Source organism: Hyposmocoma kahamanoa, unplaced genomic scaffold, assembly GCF_003589595.1.
Source record: "Hyposmocoma kahamanoa isolate Upper Pololo Valley unplaced genomic scaffold, ASM358959v1 116, whole genome shotgun sequence".
NCBI lineage: Eukaryota > Metazoa > Arthropoda > Insecta > Lepidoptera > Cosmopterigidae > Hyposmocoma > Hyposmocoma kahamanoa.
The window spans coordinates 4,416,636-4,439,602 of record NW_020653391.1 but is presented as its reverse complement, the minus strand read 5'-3'; the positions used below and the strand labels follow the sequence as shown (position 1 = coordinate 4,439,602).

The following is a 22,967-nucleotide window of genomic DNA, read 5'->3' as shown; positions in this document are numbered from 1 at the left end:
CAATTATACACACTTCACGCAGATTTAGGCAGCACAAGGAATAGAAAGATAATTGTACCACTAGCTTTTTGTGAACCACATTTATGTGGTATTTGTTTCCTCGCAAATGTGATGAATATATTGTATGCATCACAGACGGTATAAAAAAATATAAAACTCGAGTTATTAAATCGGTTTTCTGCAAAATAACGATTTCACAGTAGAGCGTCTTGAAAACAAAAACTTGATGTTTTTCGATGTAACAGACTGAATTACCTAAAATGTTGAACAATGAGGCAAAAAATATAAAGCTAATATCTGAAGGATATCTATAACTATAACATAATATAATATAATATAATATTGTAAGCTGTACACCCCTCTCGGCTGTGCACTGTCCTTCGTCACGTTATAAAAGCAGAACAGATCCAGAGCGAGGCATTTGCTTGTCGGCGCCCGCTCGGATATCATCGGTGACGCGAGCAATTTGTTAACGATTTTCTTATGTATTTTGTTACTTGTGACTATTTTCATTCTCATGTGATTTGATTTGATAAAGTGTTGTGAGTAATTACGTAAGCACGGTAAAACGTCTTGTACCACAAGATCTTCGTTCGTTTAGGCTTAAGAAATCAACAATTTGTAAATGTAATAAAAGTTCGTTAAAATTTTGTTAGATGTTCTTTTTTTTTTAATTTCGAGTCCCTTTTCTAGGATTAATATAATATAATATAATATAACATAACATGTTATTCTCTCGTTTTTACTTTCAAAACTGTAAAATCGTGATTTTGCGGACAAGGGGTCAGTTTTTATTCTGTCCAAATAATAATAAAATATTGATGACACCGGGTTATATTTCGCTTTAAACGCTGTTTGTTTGCAGATTAAGTTAATTAAATATGGTGTAGAACTGTAAGAAAACTCGACTAGAGTGCCTACGTACATAATATATTCGAGCAGAATCAATGCCTATGTGACCCCGAGTCAACGTTGTGGGCTGTTTGTGAGATGTAACAAAATAAGGTACCTGTTTTGTGAGAATGCCGGTGTTGTCGACGGGCGGCGGCGGCTGCTGCGTCTTGTTGCGTACGAAGGCCTGCCACTGCCGGAACCAGTGCATACTAATCGCGTATATAGCTCGCGGACGTTCCTGCTCCTGCGCATTGTTTGTTGTTACACAGAATGCTGCACCAACAGTGAACATGAATATTGAATTGCTATAAAAAAGCAAAAGTAACCTGGAAGATGGCGTGTAGCTCGGCGAAAGCCTGCCGCTCGTTAGCGCGGCGCGTGCGCAGGCGCAGCGCGATGCGCGCGCACACGCCGCACTCGTGCGCGTGGGATACCGCCGGCCCACCGCCGAATCTGCGCATCCACACTTACATTTGAAATCTCCCAACGAGTTTTCAGAGTGCAAATGAAGCTTTAGGAATAAATACCAAGGCGGTACTATGTTTTCCAACATCAAGAACTAAACTTATAATGGTCCATGGCGTCCACAATATTTATAACATTATTTTTAAATAGCAGTTTTTGCCAGTTTATAAGCTCTGAAGCTATTCATATGTGACACACCTAGTGTTTTGTCATGGATAAATTTCCATTTTGAAAAAATCATATTTTTCAGAAAAATAATATTTTTCCAGATATTTTTTCAATATTTTTCCACATTTGACGATGACATCTGTCGAAAAATGAAGTTACTTAAAGAAAACGATTAGTAAAGTTACTTAAAGAGAACTTAAACAGACGACGAGAAAGCTAACAAGAGGTTGTGGTGGTGGTGTGATTGATGGAGGTTTTAATGGCTGTTGTGAAATCATTTTAAATTTCGTTTTTCTACAGATGGCTTTTAACTATACAAGTTTATTTCATAATTCACGCTAAATAAAACTTCAAAATATGTTTCTAAACGTACAACATAAATACGACACTTTGAAAATATATTTTTCGAATTTTTCGGGAATTTTACCGGAAAAATTTCCACTATTTGAAAATTTTCGGAAAATTGTCCAACAGAAACATACCGAAATTCTACTCTCGTATTAATTCAAACTATGAGAACATGAAATAAAAAGGGGATGTCACACAATAGGTTATCATTAAACACTGTGTGACGTCAGCCAAAAATTTATATAAATTAAACCAAGTCAGTTGGTTAAGAGCAGTAGCCCCGATATGGCAACAGACACTGGTTCGACTGCAGTTAGATCTAAAGAATTTTTCTATGTGTTCGACCAACTAATATTATTATTAAAATTTACAGAAAAATTATATTAATATCATGGTAGTAAAATGTCACGATATTCAATAAATAAATATTAGGTATACTTACTGGTTGTGCAGGAACTCCCATAACGGTTGTGGTACGATGGCAGCTAGCTTATGCAGATGAGAAGCGCGATCTGGCCGGACGCCGCCGTGGCAGCACACGAAATCGCTGTTGTCCACCGGGCCGGGTTCCGCCCACGTGTTGAATCTAGGAATACAAAAGCCGTCCTGAGATGCTATACTTTCTTATTATGCTATTTATTTGGGTTTCGGTGTAACTTGTGGTTGTCTGCATGTATGTGTCCATGGCACCCGCGAAAAAGGGTTATCCTAGTGTGCGCGAGTTTTATATTATTATATTATGTTTATAACTGTATTTCGAAACACCAGTGAGGCACACTTAGACACAAAATGGTTGATCACAGAACGTCCAACCTTGTTGAACTCCCACTACTAACGGATTCACAGGTTTTTATTACAATTTTTTTATGAAGAATATTTTGCAGATATTACTAAAAATATGTAACTTAAATCTAGAATGAATAGGATATACGAAATATCATATTGATATAGTAAACAATATACAAAGACTCTGATACTTCATTAAAATAAACCAAATTATCGTTGGTGAATTTTTTTCAAGTTATTTCATTACCGGCGGCGGTGCAGCGCACATGTCCATTTGGTACTATTAATAATAATGTGCCAGACAATCACAGTAATTACCCAGACTAATTTAGAAAAGTTCATTTCCTAAATTGGTCGTCATATCGGTCATAGTACAAATCGTTTGGTCGGCGAAGTAGTCTATTTGACATTTAAGAGTATTTTCTTTAAAATATTTATTATCTAACTGAGTAATTATCGTTGACAACTCACTTGTTAATCCACTGCTTAGATATGTAAAATTTAATATCGTTGGGCTCAACATTGGTCGACTCTAATATTTCTGACGCTTTCTGCCGCAGCTCTGCCATGTGTGGATTTACTTTTCTGCAAAAGACAAGCACCTTAACATTTTAAAGAGCAATCTCCACCTATTGCGGATTGCTGAAATAATTTCTCCAGGCGTTTGAGTAGGCTTTTCTACTACATCATTATTAATAATTAACAATACCCAGAAAGCGCGCTAACTTCAAAATGTACATTAAAATTTACTAAATACATAATACATGCTTCAATCCCAAGTAAGAATGCTCTCAGTTTTCTATTGAAAACGCATATTGAATACATAGCGTATCATTTATTTTGCCACCTTTTTTAAAGTATGTGGTGTAGTACTCTATAACTAAACGCAAAATAAGTATAGACAATTTTTATTTATTCTCGCAATTATGGACACAGATGCTAGTGAGCAGTTGGCTGTATCACAGTTTTTGTTTAGTCTGTTTACAATAGCTCTTTGTTAGTATGTATATTTAAATCTTTCGAGCAGTAGCGGTCGCAATAGTAAGTTGAGTAATACGTTTGGCGCACTATAAGTTTCAGGAATAAACAAGAAAAAAAATGCTATAAATGGTCAGAAATGAATTTATTTTTTCTTTAAATATTCTCCGTTATCGTTAATGCACTTTTTTATACGAATGAACCAATTTTGAAAACATTTATGCCACTCCTCCGTGACAATCTCTGAAACATATTTTTCATACTCTTCGACAGCCTCTTCAGGTGATGAAAATCGTTGACCGCGTAATTGTTTCTTAATTTTTGGAAATAAATAAAAGTCGCAAGGTGCCAGGTCGGGACTGTACTGCAAGGTGGACTATATGGACAAGGGGACCGATCGGGAAAGTAGACGAAATGGGAAATGGACGAATCGGGTAAAACAAGTGGACCGATTGGGAAAGTAGACCAAACAGGAAAGTAGACGAAATGGGAAATAGACGAATCGGGAAAAACAAGTGGACCGATCAGGACAGTAGACGAATAGTGCAAGTGGGCCAATCGGGAAAGTAGACCAATTGTACCGAAGGGATCGTGGTGCAAGACGATACGGCATTTACGGTTATTTTTACGGAGTTTGTCAATAACTTCCGGGAAACAAATGGTCGTGCACCAATCACTATTCATGGCACAACGATTCTACAAAGCAACAGCAGCCACCTGTCCAGTTTTATTCAAAAAAGAAGCAATCATCCGCTTAGAGGCACTTTGCACGCGCGCCACTTTGGTTTGGTTTCGGCTCATCTCGAAAGACCCATACGCTCGATTGCTGCTTTGTTTTGGGATCGTAACTATAAATGCATATTTCGTCACTTGTTACTATGTCCCGCACCAAATTTGACGTCCCTTCGTTGAATCTGGTAAGCATGGTATCACACCAAGTGAAGCGATCCGTTTTTTGAGCCTCAATCAAATTGTGTGGCATCCACCGAGAGCACAGCTTTTTCACACCCAAATGTTGTATTGATTGTATTTGACTCATGCCTAAAGATGCCCGAATCTCATGGTATATCACATGCCTGTCTGTTTTGATCATACGGCGCACAGCATCGATGTTTTTGTAGTTCACAGCAGTGGACGGGCGACCATCACGAAATTCGTCACTGAGATTTACACGACCGTGTTTGAATTCTGCAAACCAGCTATAAATAGTCGTTTTGCATGGTGCTTCATTGCTAAAAGCAGTTTGAAGCCGAGCGAAGCTCCGCTGAGCTGTTACATTACACTTGAAGTCGTAGAAAATCATACTACGAAAATTTTCACGAGCTAAAACCATGGGGTGATGTAGACAACAAATTTCTAAAATGACGCCACAATGTAAAAACAGATGAAACAAACTGTATTCCAAAGCCAAAGAGTTCCATTTTCAAATGTTGTAATTACTTTTTAAATATTGTTTATGTGGCCAGTTCCGGAAACTTATAGTGCGCCCTATGTAAGAACGATAAAGAAGAAATTACTAACGAAGATCTATTACAAGACCGAAGCCAAAAGCTGAATTTAATAACTAGTTTAGTATTTTTTTACCGTCCGTGATACATACAATTTTTTTCATCACGTTTGCGTGGAAATAAATACAATATAAATTTGGTTCACAACACAACAATTATGGATTTGGCAATTCATACATCTCGACTCTATACAACTCGAACTAAAATGTTGTAAAAAGCAAACACGCTGGCTGTATGGCTGTATCCATGATGTATTGAAAAAAATTTGCTAAATATAAGCAATGCTTAATAAGTATTTAAGTAGTACGTGTCTGAATTGCAATCAAATTTCTGTTTAGATAACACTTTAAGCGAATGTTTAATTTTGAACTTAAGTAACCTCTCTGGTTGAACTTGAACCTGAGCTATGTAAGGAAGTATGTCGTGCTACAAATTTAAAAAATCTCCTTACCGATCATGGCTGTAATGGAAAGAAAAAGGGCACTTGGGTTTTATTTGGGGTATTAGTCAAGTTAGCCGCCATGCAATCATACCAAATCACGCTCATTAATGACTTCAAAACGTGTTCGGTTTTGAAAATAAAGCAAACATTTCCGATCATGTTCGAGAAAATAAAATTACCTGTAGAACAGCACATAGGCTTCGCTGTTGGCCAGCTGGTGTGGCGATACGGGCGCTACACACTGGTCGTCGAAGGCGTACCAGCCGCGAGCATTGCGCGCTACGCATGTGTAGTGTCCACCGCCTGCCGTGCCCGCGTGGCAGATCACAGCGCACAAATCGTAGCGAGTGATCTTCGACGTGCAGTCTGGCAACAACGCATTAGATTGTACTTGAAAAATGCATAACCGTTCTGTATATAATAACTGTTAAAATTATTAACAGTCTTCTGCAAATCGTATATAGTGTAAATAGGAATAATGTTTGATAAATTAAAAATAAGGTATTTTTTTGGCTCGTACGTTTCTACGTCTTTTTTTAAGACGGAGAAAAATGAAAGTTCTTTGTGAAAATTGACCATCGACTGAATATTGGTCACAATTATAGAACAAATAACCGAACTTGTTTCATTTGAACCTAGACCCATTATTCATGCAATTACTGAGCACAAGTTCATTTGAATTGTCAATTTTTGTAAGGTCATACATACGGACACTGTATACAATACAATACAATACAATATGCTTTATTTCTCTCAATAAGGTATAGTTACAGTGTATGAATACATTAAAAATACAATTATTAATTAATAAAAATAACAAATAACAAGTGCCTTAGTGAGAGCTGGAGTCTATACTAGGTTGGAAACCTGTGTTACAGATCACCAGGCTCACTCTCTCTTAGTGTAATAGAAAACCTAACAAATCATATAAAAATACATTAACAACATTAATCTTTTTTGAATTCCTGTAAATATCACGTTTTGTGCGATCTTCTTAAATAAATTATAATTATTATTATGTGGCATTTCAACGTTTTTATTATGATACAAAGTGACGGGACGAACAAGTCATGCGCTTGGTGGTAAGCGACACGCCTGTCCATAACAGTTGGAGCGCCATGCTAAGCTTTAAATCACAAAGATCCAGGGGCACTGCTACTGCTACTACTGTGCCTGTAATTTCACCAGCACCCTATATGCTCACATTACTGCTTGACGGCAGAAATAGATAAGGTGGGAGTACTTCCCTGGACAAACTCTTTCACAAGGAGCTCTACTGCTACTAGACTCACCTGCAAATAACTACAACAGCTACAAACTCACCTTTATGCGTATAGGGCGCCATGTTCAAGTCGTGTATAGGAAACGATACTCTGGCGCCGACTTTCGCACTGAACATTAATTCGTGACGGAACCTTTTTAGATGCACGCAAAGCACTTCGGGTAGACGCACCACACCTGACATCTTTACACCATTGCGGAGTTTATTGCAGCGCGAGCAGCTGAAATTATATATATTTTTTTGTTTAACTACCCAAAATGAGGTGGACGACGTCTAAATGAGTCTTCTCCTTCTTTGGGTTGCTCTCACGGGATAACAAACTGCGAAGGTTAAGGTTATATATATATCTATCATAACCAACTTTTGTTCTGCGTCAACGCTCTCATAAGACGAACATGTGCTTCACTACGTAAACCAAAATTATTTTGAGTGAATCATGGTTTATTGTTCTGATTTGAGCTTTCGAAATAATAGCAATAACAAAAATGTTTCCGGTGAAGGCGTTTCATTGCGTAGGTAAGTGTGTTTTAATATTTGATAATTTTGTTCCACTGTGACAAAATAACTACTGAATAATTGCGCCATCTAGTGTTGAGTAACAGAACTCCTAAGTAAAATAGTTCATTCGTTTTTCCTTAGATTATGAAAACTAAAGGACATCTTATGTTGACATATATAAATCAGACGTTATATGTATATGATGCATTTCGGCATTGAAAACATAAACATGTTATTGTCTTTGTTTAACTCTTGCGTGTCGTCTTAAGCCAAAACAGATAGCATTACATTGGTCTGTGTCAAACACGGGGATCGAAAATACGTAACGTCATCTTAAATGCCAACCGTGTCCATTTCGCAGTACATGAGGTACATAATACGGTTGTCAAAGGGAAGTACATCAAATGTGAAAACAAATGTTTTTCCAAGTGTTTTATTTGAATTATTCGCATGTATTGTAATAAAATGGTCAAAAATGTTGACAGTGAGAACAATTCAGTATTAACAAAAATTCGTCGCTGCAGCATTACGGATTGTGGCATTTCAAAAAGCGAAGAGAAGAAGAAGATTCTTGGAAGCGTACATATCATCAATATTCTGTTATTAAAATAATTCACTACGAGGTTTTTATTATATTATTATCATTATTTTTACTATTTCAAGTTTACCTAGAAATCAAAAAAGAAAAAAGAATGGTTGGAAATCATACCGTATAATAATGCCGAATATAAACATTTAATCAAAGACCATCTTCATTTATTTTATTCGCTTCATTTTGAAGAGTCAAATTTTAACTTAACTTTGAATGTAACTAGATTACATGATAACGTAATTCCATCATTAGGTTTATTGGTAAATAATTTTATATGTAATTTAGATTAAACAAGACTTATTTACTAGGCATACTCAGTTCTGAAAACAAAATTATCCACACGTTTCCGATTTTTTCCCATTGATAACTCTAACTACTAAAAATTCCTATTTTATATAGCCAGCAATACAAAGACCATTTTGGTGTAACGTTGCCGAGTGAAGGCAACCTCCTAGCTACAACAGTAGCTAGGCGAGTGACACCGAACGATGGCAAGGCAAGGCAAGGCAAATAGGCTGTCTATACGTTGGTATTGGCCTTTACCCGGCAACGTTGGACTAACATGTCATTGTATTGCAGGCTTTAAAAAATAGTCATTTTTGATAGTTTGAGTTGTCATTGGGAAAAATCAGAAACGAGTGGATAATGTTGTTTTCAGAAACTGAGAATAACTAGTAAATGAGTCTTGTTTAACCTAAATTGAACATAAAATTATTTACCAATAAACCTAATTATGGAATAGCACTGTCATGTAATCTAGTTACATTCAAAGTTCTGTTAAAATTTGACTCTTCAAAATGAAGCGAACAAATGAAAATGGTCTTTGATCCAACGTTTATATTCGGCAGTCCTATGATTTCCAACCATTCTTTCTTCCTTTTTTCATTTGTAGGAAAACTTGAAATAATAAAAATAATAATAAAACAATAAAAATCTCGTGGTGAATTGTTTTAATAACAGAATATCGATAATATGTATGCTTAGAAGATCAACACTATCTCAAAATCGTTAACAACAATCATCAAAATATACAAACAAAAAGGCAATAAAAGTAACAAAAGCAAAATTTGGCAAGATTTATAAATAAACTACTTAAATAAGTCTAATTAGATGAAATATTTGGGCTATTGTGTGATTTATAGACAAAAAAGTAACACATCCCTGTGCAATGTAACATTCGATTGATTTGCACTTTTTCTAAAGCCACATCCCTTAATGCTGCAGCGTCGCATTTTTATTAATACCTAATTATTCTCACTGTCAATATTTTTGTCCAATTTAATTATAATACATGCGAATAATTCAATACTACATTTGGAAAAACATTTGTTGTACTTCCCTTTGACAACGGTATCATGTGCCTCATGTACTGCGAAATGGACACGGTTGGCATTTAGGATGACGTTACGTATTTTCGATTTCCGTGTTTGACACAAACCAATGTAATGCTATCTCTTTTGGCTTAACTCGGCACGTAATAGTTATAAGACAATAACATGTTTATGTTTTCGGCGTCGAAATGCATCATATACATATAACGTCTGGTTTATATATGTCAACGTAACATGTCCTTTAGTTTCCATAGTCTAAGGTGTCGTGTAGCATGCAAATGTCATAATCAGACATTTGCATGCAAATGTCATAATCAGACATTTGCATGCTATTTAATATATGCGAAACATGTTTATACTAAAACTGTCTCTTGTTACATCTCCTGTTATATCATGTTTTAAGCAAATAAACGTATGATAATAATATTATTACTATTATTAATACTTTCATTTATTGTCAAAATTAAATGAAAGTATTGAAGATTCACTTAAATCAATCACTGATATTAAATTCTATACCAATGCATAAATACAAAAAAGCTTACACTATTTGGAATCCGTTTAAAAATTTCTCTATGAAAATATGAATCTTGAGGTTGGAAATGTATAGGATTTATATTTCAAAGTTTTCTCCTTTTTATTTACTCTCAAATTACAAAATATTATTTTTTTCTGTGCAAATTAACTTTTCGTAATATTTGAGTATTTGTAAACGCAAAACAATAAATTCAAAATTTCATGTGACATTCCCGGATATTCCCTTATAACCTAAAATATTCCCAAATGGAATATTGATCTACTTTAATTAAATGTTTGCATGTCGATCGATAATGACTTTTCGATAGATTATGGTACGACACTAAAGAAATCCGCCATTTGTTCGTTCAATTTTTGTATAATTTTTTGTTAGGTATGCACGTTCATTCCGTAGTTAGGGCAGCCCCTTTCTTTTATTTTTTTTCCATCCTCTAAGCGTTTTTCATACAATTACATACAGTGTGATCAGTTTCGATGTTAGTAAACATTACTAGATTCAAAGAAGTTTATTTTTTTTCCAAAGCCGTAATTTCGTTTGATAATTACATAAATATTCAGTCAAGATCATAGTTTCTGGTAATGTAGTGTAAAATTAGTTCACAAGTGTGTGAGTGTGGTGACGTTGGTTGATACTAATACCGCTTATACCATTTCCATTAGTTTGTTATTCCGTGGTTGATCTCCTATCGGAGGTTGGAAAATATTATTACAATTCTGACTTTAGACTTTGCTCTAAAAAAGACACTCCTGAGTTAAAGAATTTAGCGGAATAGTTCGTCTGAAGTACCATATCACTATTTAGATTTAAAAAGATATTTCTTTCATTTAGTTTCACGACTGGTCATTAGGAAAATTTTGATTGTTACCAGATGAAATCTTCTTACCTGTACATATTATCACCCTTGAGTTCGTCTGCACTGAAGAAGGCGGCGAGGCAGTCCTGAAGCGACACCACGGGCCCGTAGAACCAGGATCGTAGCCAGCTTAGGAGCCACCATACCTGCAAATGATTAATTATTACAATTGATACAAAGTTTGAACAAGAACAAAAAAAAATCACGTTATGTAAAAACCATTGGGTGGCATTACATGTGCGTCACTGGTCTAGCCGTGGCATTTTCTCTGTTAAGCATTAAGTTTAAGTTTATAACCCTAGAAAGTAAGAAAAATGTACTGTACTGTGTGTTACTTACAATTATGGATCATTATAGCCTAAAATAAACCATTCTATTTATTGTATATTACCCAGGACTCCTGGGTGGCATGAGCGGTGTGATGGTTGAGAATGGGCTGTTGGCATCTTATTACTGCTAGGTGTTCTCGGGATGGTATTGGTAGCGACAGGTCTTGAAACGTTTCCACTCGTGTTGACACCTGGATACAATAAATGTATAAGAATACTTGTAAACGCCGATCCATTGGACAGCTGCAGGCCACATTTCATTAAATTAAATATTTTAACTGTACTATATTAAAAATATATAATGATGTACATTTTAGAAATATGCAAATTTGTTAACAATAACATACACTTGTTCACCAGAGCAAAGGACACATACACTCAGCCGATGAACCTCAGACATGGAAATAGACTTGCGCTACCTAGCTCGAAATTAAATATGCACAGCTCAGGACCATTTGTAATGGCAATTAAAATTTTCAATAAACTCCCCAATACAATTTCATCCAAATCGCAGACTAATTTATTTAATAAACAGCTTAGAGCACATTTGATTTCAAAATGTTATTATAGTTTAAAAGAGTTTTTTGAAGTATAATTAATTAATATAATTACTGTTTTAATTACTAGTTTTACATTTTGTTAGTCATATAAGTTGTCTTAGAAAAATTGTTAACTTCTTATTATGTTTCATTTATGTTTTATTTTTATTTTCTTCTTATACTTTTAATTGCGGCGCCCTAACAGGGTCATGTTGACACTATATATAAATTTTAAGACCTATGTAACACAAGGAAGCAATAAATACTTTACTTTACTTTACAATAAAATATTACAAAAGTCGACACTACCTCAGCTCGAATTAACATGTTTTCCGGTTCTATTGCGCGGGTCGAGCGGCAGGCACAGTGGCGTTATTTCAGATTTTTTAACAAACGAAATTAAAGCCATTTGAAAAATGTATACCGTATAGTATACGTGTTCTGTTTAGTGCAGTTGATACAAAAAAAAAATCATTGGTACAGCGCCTATTGAATACAACGGTTTCCTTTTAAAATTTCGAGGTGTTGTTTATTTTTCCTTTCTTGAAAATGTTTAGGCATCGTGTTTTCACACCGTATAGTAATCAGAGTATGTCCTCAATTTTACTATATAAACATTTCCAAAGTGATTCATTCAACATTTTCACAGTTATGCGGAATCAACGATAGTCAACTATCGTTGTATAGACTTTTTTCAAATAATAAACACTTTACGTGCCAATATCTCGAACGTTACCAAAACGCAAATGCATTGTTTATGACAAGGAGCACAGAAATCTTAACAGCAGCGAAAGGTAAGGGTAGAGGAGACGAGTTACCCTGTCGCAGATGAGGCATTGCACGGAGGAGAGAAGCTTGCCGTCGAACACATCGGAGATGACGCTGCGGTAGCGCACGCCCCCCGCGCCGCCGTCGCCGCCTCCCGCGCCGCCGCTGCGCACACGCATGGCACATTCACTACAGGCGACAAACGATTTCAGCACATATTTGCAGTCATCAGCACTTTTCTCTATACTATCGTATACTTCATGATCAGCACCACTGAAAGAAGATCAGGTCTAAATCGTGTATATTTGTTTTTTCAAACAAACCAACATATCGGGCACTTTTCAGGTCCCATGGTCACGGTTGACACTTATTTCATGTGAATGATTAAAATGTTCAGTCAGTCGTGACCATGACCTGTAAAGTAAATAAATAATTTTCTTTCTGTCTTTAAAGACCCCAAAACGTTGGTTTGTATAAAGAAAAAAAAAAGAAGAGAATATACGCGATTTAGATCCGACAGAAATACAGAACATTTTAAAAAAAGAAGGAAATTAAAATGTAAGCCTTTGTTATAATTATTAATACAAAGATCGAACACTCAGAAAAAATTCCTTCGATCCGGTCGGATTCGAACCGACGTCTTCTTGCATACCGTGTCAGACGCTATACCAACTAAGCCACGGAACGAACCAACGGACCTCACGAATTTTTCTATGTGCTTGCGTCGTGTCTTTGTACTTGGTCTTTCAACGACTTTTTAGTCCAACTACCACTACACTAGTAACAACAACCAAGTGTATTAATAATTATAACAAACTAGTGGAGTAATTTCACAAAAAATAATTGAATATCAATTCAAAAAAAATTTAATTAATAAAGCCTTTGTTTAAATAATAGCAATAATTTTTGTAAATTATTTATTTGTTCAAGTTAAATATTTGCCATCCGATAACGAAAACACGGCTCAGTGACAAAAAATTTTTTGATATATCATGAAAAACCATAACCCAGTTTTATAATATTGACATTGTTTAATGATATTTCAGCTATGCATCGTGAGGGTAAGGTCCGATAAGTCGAACACCTCAACTAATTTTAACTGTTTTAAACATTGATCTACCATTAAATGGATGTCGGGTTCGCGCTAAAAAGTGTTCGCACTTGGCGTTAAAATCACATACAGAGCGTCAATCGCGCAATAGTCTTCGTTTGTTCGAGTGACAGCGCGGTTGTCAATCATGCGGTACCAATATATGCAGTACAAATAATAACTTGTAAAAATTACTGCAGTAAAGTGTGAAAACAGGATTTTGTATCATATTTTCACTAAACAAATATATTGTGTTATCATATTGGTAATTTAAAAGTGTTATTTTGTATAGTTTTATAGTATTTAATTTATATATAACTGAATCGTAAATATAAATTACAAAAGCACACGAAATAATGAAATAGCTAACTGTCCTTTTTCTACTCATTGCATGCGCAAAAGATGACCCATTACGTCAGTTTCAAGAAGCTTATATAAACTTCTTAGTCATTTTCAATTGTACGAACCACAAGCGATTGAAATATTTAGAACAAAGAAATTGTAGAGTTGTTTTGATTTTAATCCTATTTTTAAAATGATTTTTTTATTAAACGTTAGCCATAATACCTAACAAAATATTGTTGTACTCGTTTTACGGTATGGGATTACCTATCAGAAGTCAGAAAACACATTTGCCCGAAATAACGTTAGCTCGAATTTTCATAATGTATTTTTACGAAGATTACAAAACAAAAGCTAATTTTGTCTATGTAAAAGGCATCAAAATTACTCGAAAGCGTAACGGTTTTGTTATAAATCGGAATTACGGATAATTGAGTTTACGTTTAGTTAGAATATCGGTACATTTCTTATAGTACACGCTTATTTTCACATTTGTAGTAATAATTGTATGTATGTATCTGCCCAACTCTTTATTATACCTTTAAGTGAATTTGTACAAAATTCGACATAATAATATATGTATATAAAAAAAATTATTAATATTTACGAGAAAGGCCCATTCCATTACTCTTGTGTTCAAGTAATTTTCAGTCGAAGCTAAATATGGTGCATTTTGTTAAGTTTCCAGTAGAAGCTGAATATGGTGTTTTTGGGCCCTTAAATTGTTGTAAGCAAATTTAAGCAGCACTGCCATGACGTTACAATTTAAATTAAATGTTTTAGTTTTTTATATTTTGTTACATGTCACTACATTTGTATATGTTACCCTTGGACATTTTTTTCGTGGTTTTTGTATTAGACCCGATGTCCATTTGTTGGTAGGTCAATGGTTTTAAAAGAGAATTTTATGCTCTATTTTTTTTGCTATTTAAAATGGATATTTGACCATTTGTCACTTAGCCGTTTTAGTTAATGGACGGCAGATATATACATAATTTTGGAGTGTATGTGTAATTAATACAGGTACGTGAAAAAATATGACCCCATAGGGTCATTACTTTTATATTTTGTCCAACCATTTATTTAACTTTTGACATATGCATGCCTCCGAAGTTCCGTAATTATTGGTACACAACCATAGACAAAAATGCAATACTTCCTGGACTCTTTAATTTTTTAATTTTAGTGAAGTGACGTGCTCTTTAGCTCCGATATTTATCGAGCCAACGACTATTTAAAGAAGATTATTCAAATTGTTATATTTTGGCACCTGTCTAATAAATTATAATGTAATTAAATAAATTATAAATAGTTATAATAAATTCTTACTGTTTATTATAATGAATCGTCGGATTCTTCTCCATATGAACGGGAATCATCACTAGAACCCTCATTAACACTAATTATTAATTCTTGAGTACACAAATTGTCAAACGCAACATCACGATTCCAATGAGACAATATCTTATTTTTGGAACCCGCTTACATTCATGATTAAAACTTCTTCATAAATAAAATCGATGTTATAAAAAAATGGAATCGGACACGCATTAGGACATCACTAATGGATTACAATTCGGTCTGTCAAAAGTTAAATAAATGGTCGAATGGAGTAGAAAAAGACAAAAAAGCCTCTTAAAATTATTTGTAAGTTATTCAGAGAATAACACTCACGTGGGTCTCTCGGGTCGGGCGTCGGGTGTGTCGCTAGCTCCGCTCGAGCAAGTCTCATACCGATCTTCGGCCTCACTTGAACACGATAGTTCTGACTCCGATCCTATATCGCGTTGCGTTGAGTCCGGCCCTGGGCAAAGACATTCTTGTTATCGTCGAAGTGTACATTAAAATTATTTTTCACCTCACTAGCTCGGAAAGGCTTTCTATCTTATTAGAAACCTGCGCATAAGTGCTTTTTGCGCGCTAGCGTGGTAAAGGTTTTTGAAATTCGAACTAGAGCGATGAAAAAAAAAAGATAATGGCACGTTCAACTACGCGATTTGTCGTACATTACTTATTTATGTATCAGAAATCCGTTGGTTTACTCTTATTATTTAGACATTAAATTTACAATGATAACTAATTGTGTTTATTAAATGTTTTTAATTCGTCGAAGAACTAAAATAATTTCAATAATCACTTAATCATACAAAATAAATGTACAAGCAAGAATAAAAATTGATAAGGTGTGAATTCAGAACGCATCCGAAGAAAAACTTTTTCGTTTAATTAAAAATTCCGAAGAACGTACCATTGTGCGTGAGCACGCTATAAGCGAGCTGCGTGCCCGCGAAACTGGCTGAGCGCCGGTGTCGTGCGCCTGCGTGAGGAGCGGCGCCGCCTTCTGCGCCGGAATTTGCACCCGTCACCCTGTCAATAATAATAGTTACGACTATATAGTCCCACACATACAGGTGTAAACGTTAAGTGTGCCCAGACGGTTATTCCGTAAATATAAGAGATATCAAAAAGCTTTAAACTGATATCAAAAATACGTTACCTAACGAGTAAAACGACATTAATGATTCTTAAAAAATAAAACTAGAAATATCCAAAATATCCGAAAGTCATGGGACCTGTAAATAACCCGAAACCTTGGTTCGTTTGAACAACAAACGTACGCAATTTTACAATAGAATTTAAATCTTAAATGCAAATTTTGAGCTTGCTGTTGACTATTTACTTGTAGCCATCGAGTATATAACCAGAAATGATTTAATTTGTTTGAAAACTACTTTGCCAAATCATTACGGTGCCGAGTGGGCTCCAATTGGCCAGCCCGAATTCGAAAACGGGTGTCGTCTTCAAATCGACCAGTTAAACTTGAGCTTTGCTATAGTGGACAAAAATTGAAAAAATACATATTTAATTACCGATGAAATGTGATTCCGTTGGTTTTGTAATTAGATGTTTTGCTGTTTTTCCCTCACCACCGAAGGGAACAACCCCCTATAGTTAGAGATATTATGTTTATTACAATAAATACAGAATATTTTTGGAATATACGGAGACGTATTCACAGGTCAGTTGTTGGCGCTGTACTATTTCAGCTTTTTAATTTGTGATTTCAGCGCAAACGAGAGTTGATATTTAAACGTGATATAAAAGGAGACGTACTCTGTATATTTCAAAAAATATGCTGTATTTATTGTAATAAAGATGATATCTCTAACAATGCCGTGCTGTTCTATTTGGTGGTGTGGGAAAAACAGCAAACCATCTAATTACAAAACAAACGAAATAACATTTCATCGGTAATTAAATATTAAATAAGTAATTTTGCAATTTTCGTCCATTATAGCAAAGCTCAAGTTAACTGGTCGATTTGAAGAGAAACAGTGAAACTCGGGCTGGCCAATCGGAGTTGTAACAGTAATGATATGGCAGAATAGTTTTCAAATAAATTAAATGACATTTCGTCTCTATTTCTGGTTATATACTCGATGATTTCTGGTTATATACTCGATGCCTGTGGCTCACTACAATATGAGTTGATTGTGTACACTACCTTAAGTAACCGTCGGCTCTGGAGTCGCTATAGCACGACGGCGCTGGTGATTTTCGCCGCATGCGCGCGAAGAACGGCGCGTCGCTGGCTGTGAACAAGGTTCTGTTATATGTAATTGACTAGGAGACCCATGTCCGGTAGTGTGATGTTACTACTTACGGGAAAGTGTATTTTCATACCTCACACATAAGTTGTTGTAAGTCAAAATACCATTTTAACTTAAATAATAAAAGGACGTATTTAAGTTAAAAAGCAAAAACAAGTATTTTGACATAATTATTAATACAAACTTTTAGAAAAAAATCCTTCGATCCGGTCGGATTCCAACGGTTTGCTTGGAGACATCGCTCCAAGCAAACCGTGCCAGACCCTATGCCAACAAAGGCACGGAACGAACCAGCGAACGAATTTTTCTGTCTGCTTGTTGTCAGACCTATGTTTTTGGTTTTAACGACTTATTTGCCGTAGCGCCATCTGTGAGAAATCTACGAAAGTGTTTTCTTCACCGTGCCTGAACAAAAAAGTCGTTAAAGTCAAAAACAAAGATCTGCGCAACAAGCACATAGAAAAACACGTAAGGTCTGCTGGTTCATTCCGTAGCTCATTGGGAGAGCTTCAGGCACGGTATGCTGAAGGTGCTGGTTCGAATCCAGCCGTATCGAAGGAACTTTTCCTAGTGTTCAGTCTTTGCGTTTATATTTTGTTCTTATTACCCCCAGATGAAGCTGCCCGGCGTCGTACATGTACACCTCTCGACTCTTGGTGGTCACCGTCCGCCTCCGACCCTAGTTTGTCTTCCGACGCACTATCCCACACCTGGAAATTACAATTAGAATTACTATAATCGCATATACATGTATTTATACAGGAATATATGCATTCAATAACTACTAAACAGTTTAGGCCACAATGACATCAACTGTGTTCTTTAGTAATGGCTAACTAGCGCGATTGTGTTAATGTTTATATTTACGAAATACGATTTTTCTCAGTAGTGAACCTGAGGAATACCCTCCTGTGGCGGCCGTATCCAGACGGAATTGCTGCCCAACGGAAGAATAAGGCAATTGTGCATGTTCCCATAACTTTCCCTGTTCTTCGACCTACATACCACTGCTCCCACTGTAATTTTTAATGTAATTTAAAAACCCAAAAATAAACAGTCCACTATGGAGTTCTTAGGTTTCCACGATTGTTACACATAGGAAATGTAACTGAATAGTTTCATTTCCTATTTACAAGTCCCATGCCCGTTACAGGTCCCATGGTCACGGTTGACTCAGGTGGTGAAGTCATCAACCAGTTATGTCTAATATTAATGCAAAGGGCCCGAAACGTTAGTTTGTTTGAAAAACAAATATACGCGATTTAAATCCGGAAAAATAGTTTCAATACCTATATTGTCCACTAATTATCGGTATATCCACACGTTCACTTCGCTTCACCATAATATTTGGTACATCTTGTTTTTTGGTCCAGGTCATCTTCAACTAGGAAATCAAATAGGAAAAGCAACGAATACTCGACTACAACCAATTTCATATATTATAATTTAAATGGGCATTCGAACCCGCCAAGAAACAACACTTCGCTTCTACATTACATTTTTAATTTACAATTTTATACTAAACGTAAACTAAGATCCCTGTGACATTCCGTTTGACGTTTGTCAAAGGGATGCGGTAAAGTCGATAGATTTTCACCGTATTTGATTTTTAAAGCTAAAATCTCTGTTTTAGTTTTATTTTTCTGACGTATACTGAACGATGTACAGATGTGTGTAGTGTTTTGTTTTTTTATTGAGGGCTTAAAACACACAATGTAATGCTATTTCAACGAAATATTGTAGAAAATGCCAAAAAACATTTATCACATCATTAAATTACAAGTTTTGAAAAAACTAATATCACTGGCATGTTAATTCATTGCCTATAATTAAAATTCATACTTTACAGTCCATCCAACCATTTATTTCACTTTTGACAAATGCATGCCTCCGAAGATCCGTAATTATTGACATACAACCATACATAAAAAATGCAATACTTCCTGGGGGCCTACCACAACCTCTTAAAATAATATTACTTTAACCTTACATTAACTTTTCGTACCATGACGCGCTTAAAGTAAGCTTATTATAATGTTAAAACTATGATGTTTTATCGGCATATTTGTGATTGGTAATATTGTTCTTATGTCAAATTTAGCAATCTTAAAATAGTAACCGATGCAATGGACACAATATTATTTTCAGTTTTATTGTCTTAATATTGATTTATAATGATTAAAACTTAAGTTGAACTTATTTATTTACATATATCTTGTCAATATTTTGTTAATTTTTTTTTTATTTAACAGTACATAGTAAATAATTTCTCGTTAAATAAAAATACGCAATGTTCATTTCGTGAAATTATGACAGCGATATCTATATGCTCCTTGGCAACACTAATAGTTGACTACTATAATTCCGAATTCACAACGTGACAATCAAAACAGCTTTATTTATTTATTACTCTTCATGAAAATGCGGAAAAATAATTGAGAACAACGCAATTTTAATAGATTTTACTGTTACATAATTTCCTTTTTTTAACAGTTAAATTTTCTGAATGTAAATAACATTAACTACTTAAACATAATACTACGATAAGACGATTCGGAACATTAAAAAATAAAGAGATGGCATTATGATGGAATTAAATCTTAAGTGTCAAGCTTGACGTGCTCTTGACCCTGTACTAATATGAGTAATACTATAATAAACTTACTTTAAACTTATATTGAAATAAGATTGTTTTTGGAAAGATTATGGTAGGCCCCTGGGCTCTTTTATTCTTTAATTTTAGTAAAGCGACGTGCTCTTTCGTCCGATATTTATCGAGACAATAGATTATGTAAAAAAATTATTCAAGTTGATAAATTTTGGTACCTGTCTAATAAATTATAATAAAATGAAACAAATTAAAAAATATTTTAATTTACTTTTTGTTAATGAAACTCTAGGTCGGTATGTGTATCAATTTTGGTTTAGTACCTGTCTGTTGATGACTGTTTGTCTCCTAGAAATAAATATAAAAAAATGTATATACGTAATTATAAATTTTTATCCTTTATTATAATGAATCGTCGGATGTATCTCTATATGAACGGGAATCATCACTTGAATCCTCATTCACATTAATTATTAATTCATAAATACACAAATTGTCAAGCGCAACATCACGATCCTAATCAAACAATATCTTCTTTTTTGGACTCGCTCATTCACGATTTAAACTTCTTCATAAATAAAATTCATTGTTATATAAAAAATTGAATCGGAAACGCATTAGAACATCACTAATTGATTAGAATTCGAGCTGTCAAAAGTTAAATAAATGGTTGGACGGAGTATAATAGCACTGGCACTATAATCATTAAATTATCGAAAACTTTTTATGGATATAACTCATCTCTAGCAAACGCAGTGTAATGAAGTAACCTTTGCACGTCGTTGTCGTAAAAAAATAATGTATGTTTGAAAAATAAATGTTTTTCCGTTCATTTCTCACAAATAAACATTGAGTTGGTGTTATTTTTACTTTAATTTAATGTATTTAGTTAAACAAAGGCACAAACATTTAAAAGCGAGGCTTATAAAAATAGATTATTTCATACGTAAATTAGTGCACGTGGTTACAAGGTCATAGTGTGTAGATTTATATGAACTGTCACAGGGATTATTTTTAACCAACTTCAAAAAAAAGGAGGAGGTTATACGTTCGGCTGTATGTATGTTTCCCGATTTCTCTGTCAATTGTGGACCGATTTTGAAAATTATTTTTGTTTCAAAGGGTGCAATCTCCTGGTGGTCCCATTGTCACCAAATCAGAATCTGATGAGGGGATCTCATGGAAATCGAGTTAAATCCTCAAATGTTATAGGCATGTCAGTGTTCTCACCAAATCCTCCATCAATAATTGTGGATCAATTTTGAAAATTCTTTTTTGTTTGAAAGGGTATACTCTCGGGGTGGTCTCTGATGCCGACGATACTGTTCAGGGTTCGTTTCGGCTACTACAAATTACTAATTATTTTCCGCAAATAAAAGTTGACTTTTCACTTAACGCAATACATGTAATCAACAAATCACCGTCACCATGACAACCAGAAAAAGAAGTATAAAATTTATAAAGGAGTCCATAACTGTCCCATTGTCACCAAGAAGTCAGAACCATGGAAATCGAAAAAAGCCGATAAGCAAACTTTTGAGGTCGGCTTTTTTTCAATGAATTACAATTATTAGAATAGTTGTTTTATTACCGGTTCTTTGAGCTCCTCGTGCAACTGGTCCATGAAGCACCGGAGAAACTCCTGCGTGTCATGTTGGTGGTAGCCTCGAAACATTGGATGCACCTGCAATTGTCGACTCTGTACAGTAATGGCTTAGTATAATGAAATGATACAAGTATGTTAACTGCTTCTATGACCGAACGGTTAGGCTGGTTTGCCACGCAGAAGTCCCGGGTTCGATTCCCGGGCCTGGAGAAATATTTTGTATGTACGCCATATTTATTACTCTTATGAGTTTGGGGGTGTAAATTATTCTGTATCCCACATTCTGTCAGCTATGTATCAAATAAGGGCGCGTTCCCATTATGTCGTGAGGACAGATAGTCATGCAGTTTAAAGTGTCGTGGCTTGTATATTTAAATGAAGTTGTTCACACATAAAACAACACGATTAACTGTCGTTCACGACTTTTTTGACGTAACGACGACAAACTGTCGTGACAATGGGAAGAGGTAGAACGATATCGTCTGACGATAAATAAACTGTCACGATAGAAATGTGACGACAGATAATCGCAGCTTCAAACGATTCTGTCGTGCAAACGACAAGGCGGCTGCCGTGATATCGGTTCACGGCAGCCGCCTTGTCGTTTGCACGAATTGTCGACACGATCTAGTGGGAGCAGCTAGACATGACAAGTCGTTCAACGATGAAATAAACGTGCACGACAGTCACGACAGATAGTTGCGATATGGAACAGACTAGACGCGACAGTCGTCTAACGATAAATAAAACGTTACAACATAATGGGAATGTGCCCTAACAACCCGATATCCAGAATGTGTAGGTATTACAATGACATCCGATCAGACCATGATCTGTATAATGATGACCTTGAACTGTTTTATTTTTTCATTAGTTAAGTATATTTAATTAATTTCTTCTAGGTATTAATGTCTACTGCTTGTACTAAAGTGTTGTGTATACCTTTAATTGGATTGCAGGTTTATGTTTCTTCATGTAGAATACTTTTTGTTGATGTACATTCTGATCTGTAATTTGTGATGTATCTTATCCAAAATAATTTGTGTTGTCTATGTGTGTGTCCATGGTACCCGCGATACCATATAGGGTTTCCTAGTGCAGGGCTATGCGTGTGCGTGTTACAAAAAAACTATATACAAACGTAGCAGCGTGATTTGTACATATGAGTACGTGTCCGCCGTGTCTCGTGTATGTACGCAAACTTTCGCAAAAAACGTCTCACACGACATTAATTATCATTATTTTCAAACCAACCAACGTCATTTCCTTTTAATCAATATATTTAATTTAGTAAAATTTGATATTGTTAAAGTAAAATATTTTTCGAAACGTATGTATAATAATTATTAATAGAAAGATCGAACACTTAGAAAAAAATTCTTCGATCCGGC

At 35.0% G+C, this 22,967-nt stretch overlaps 1 protein-coding gene across 5 annotated transcripts in view; it reads right to left on the bottom strand.

Annotated features, from left to right (window-relative positions):
* The window catches only part of LOC113239764 (ubiquitin carboxyl-terminal hydrolase 33), a 37,467-nt gene that overhangs the window by 2,848 nt on the left and 11,652 nt on the right, over positions 1–22,967 (bottom strand). For 2 of the 5 annotated variants that reach the window (XM_026476868.1, XM_026476873.1), the window contains 14 exons: positions 21,562–21,654; positions 17,970–18,072; positions 17,257–17,344; positions 16,000–16,118; positions 15,426–15,555; positions 12,370–12,592; positions 11,075–11,203; positions 10,714–10,829; positions 6,913–7,091; positions 5,769–5,955; positions 3,133–3,246; positions 2,318–2,461; positions 1,221–1,347; positions 1,010–1,138 (listed from right to left, as the gene is read on the bottom strand). In XM_026476868.1, the coding sequence (XP_026332653.1) occupies positions 1,010–1,138; positions 1,221–1,347; positions 2,318–2,461; positions 3,133–3,246; positions 5,769–5,955; positions 6,913–7,091; positions 10,714–10,829; positions 11,075–11,203; positions 12,370–12,592; positions 15,426–15,555; positions 16,000–16,118; positions 17,257–17,344; positions 17,970–18,072; positions 21,562–21,654 (1,881 nt within the window). The remainder of the gene's footprint in view (positions 1–1,009; positions 1,139–1,220; positions 1,348–2,317; positions 2,462–3,132; positions 3,247–5,768; positions 5,956–6,912; positions 7,092–10,713; positions 10,830–11,074; positions 11,204–12,369; positions 12,593–15,425; positions 15,556–15,999; positions 16,119–17,256; positions 17,345–17,969; positions 18,073–21,561; positions 21,655–22,967) is intronic. The other 3 variants (XM_026476869.1, XM_026476872.1, XM_026476871.1) reach the window with 3 other exon arrangements.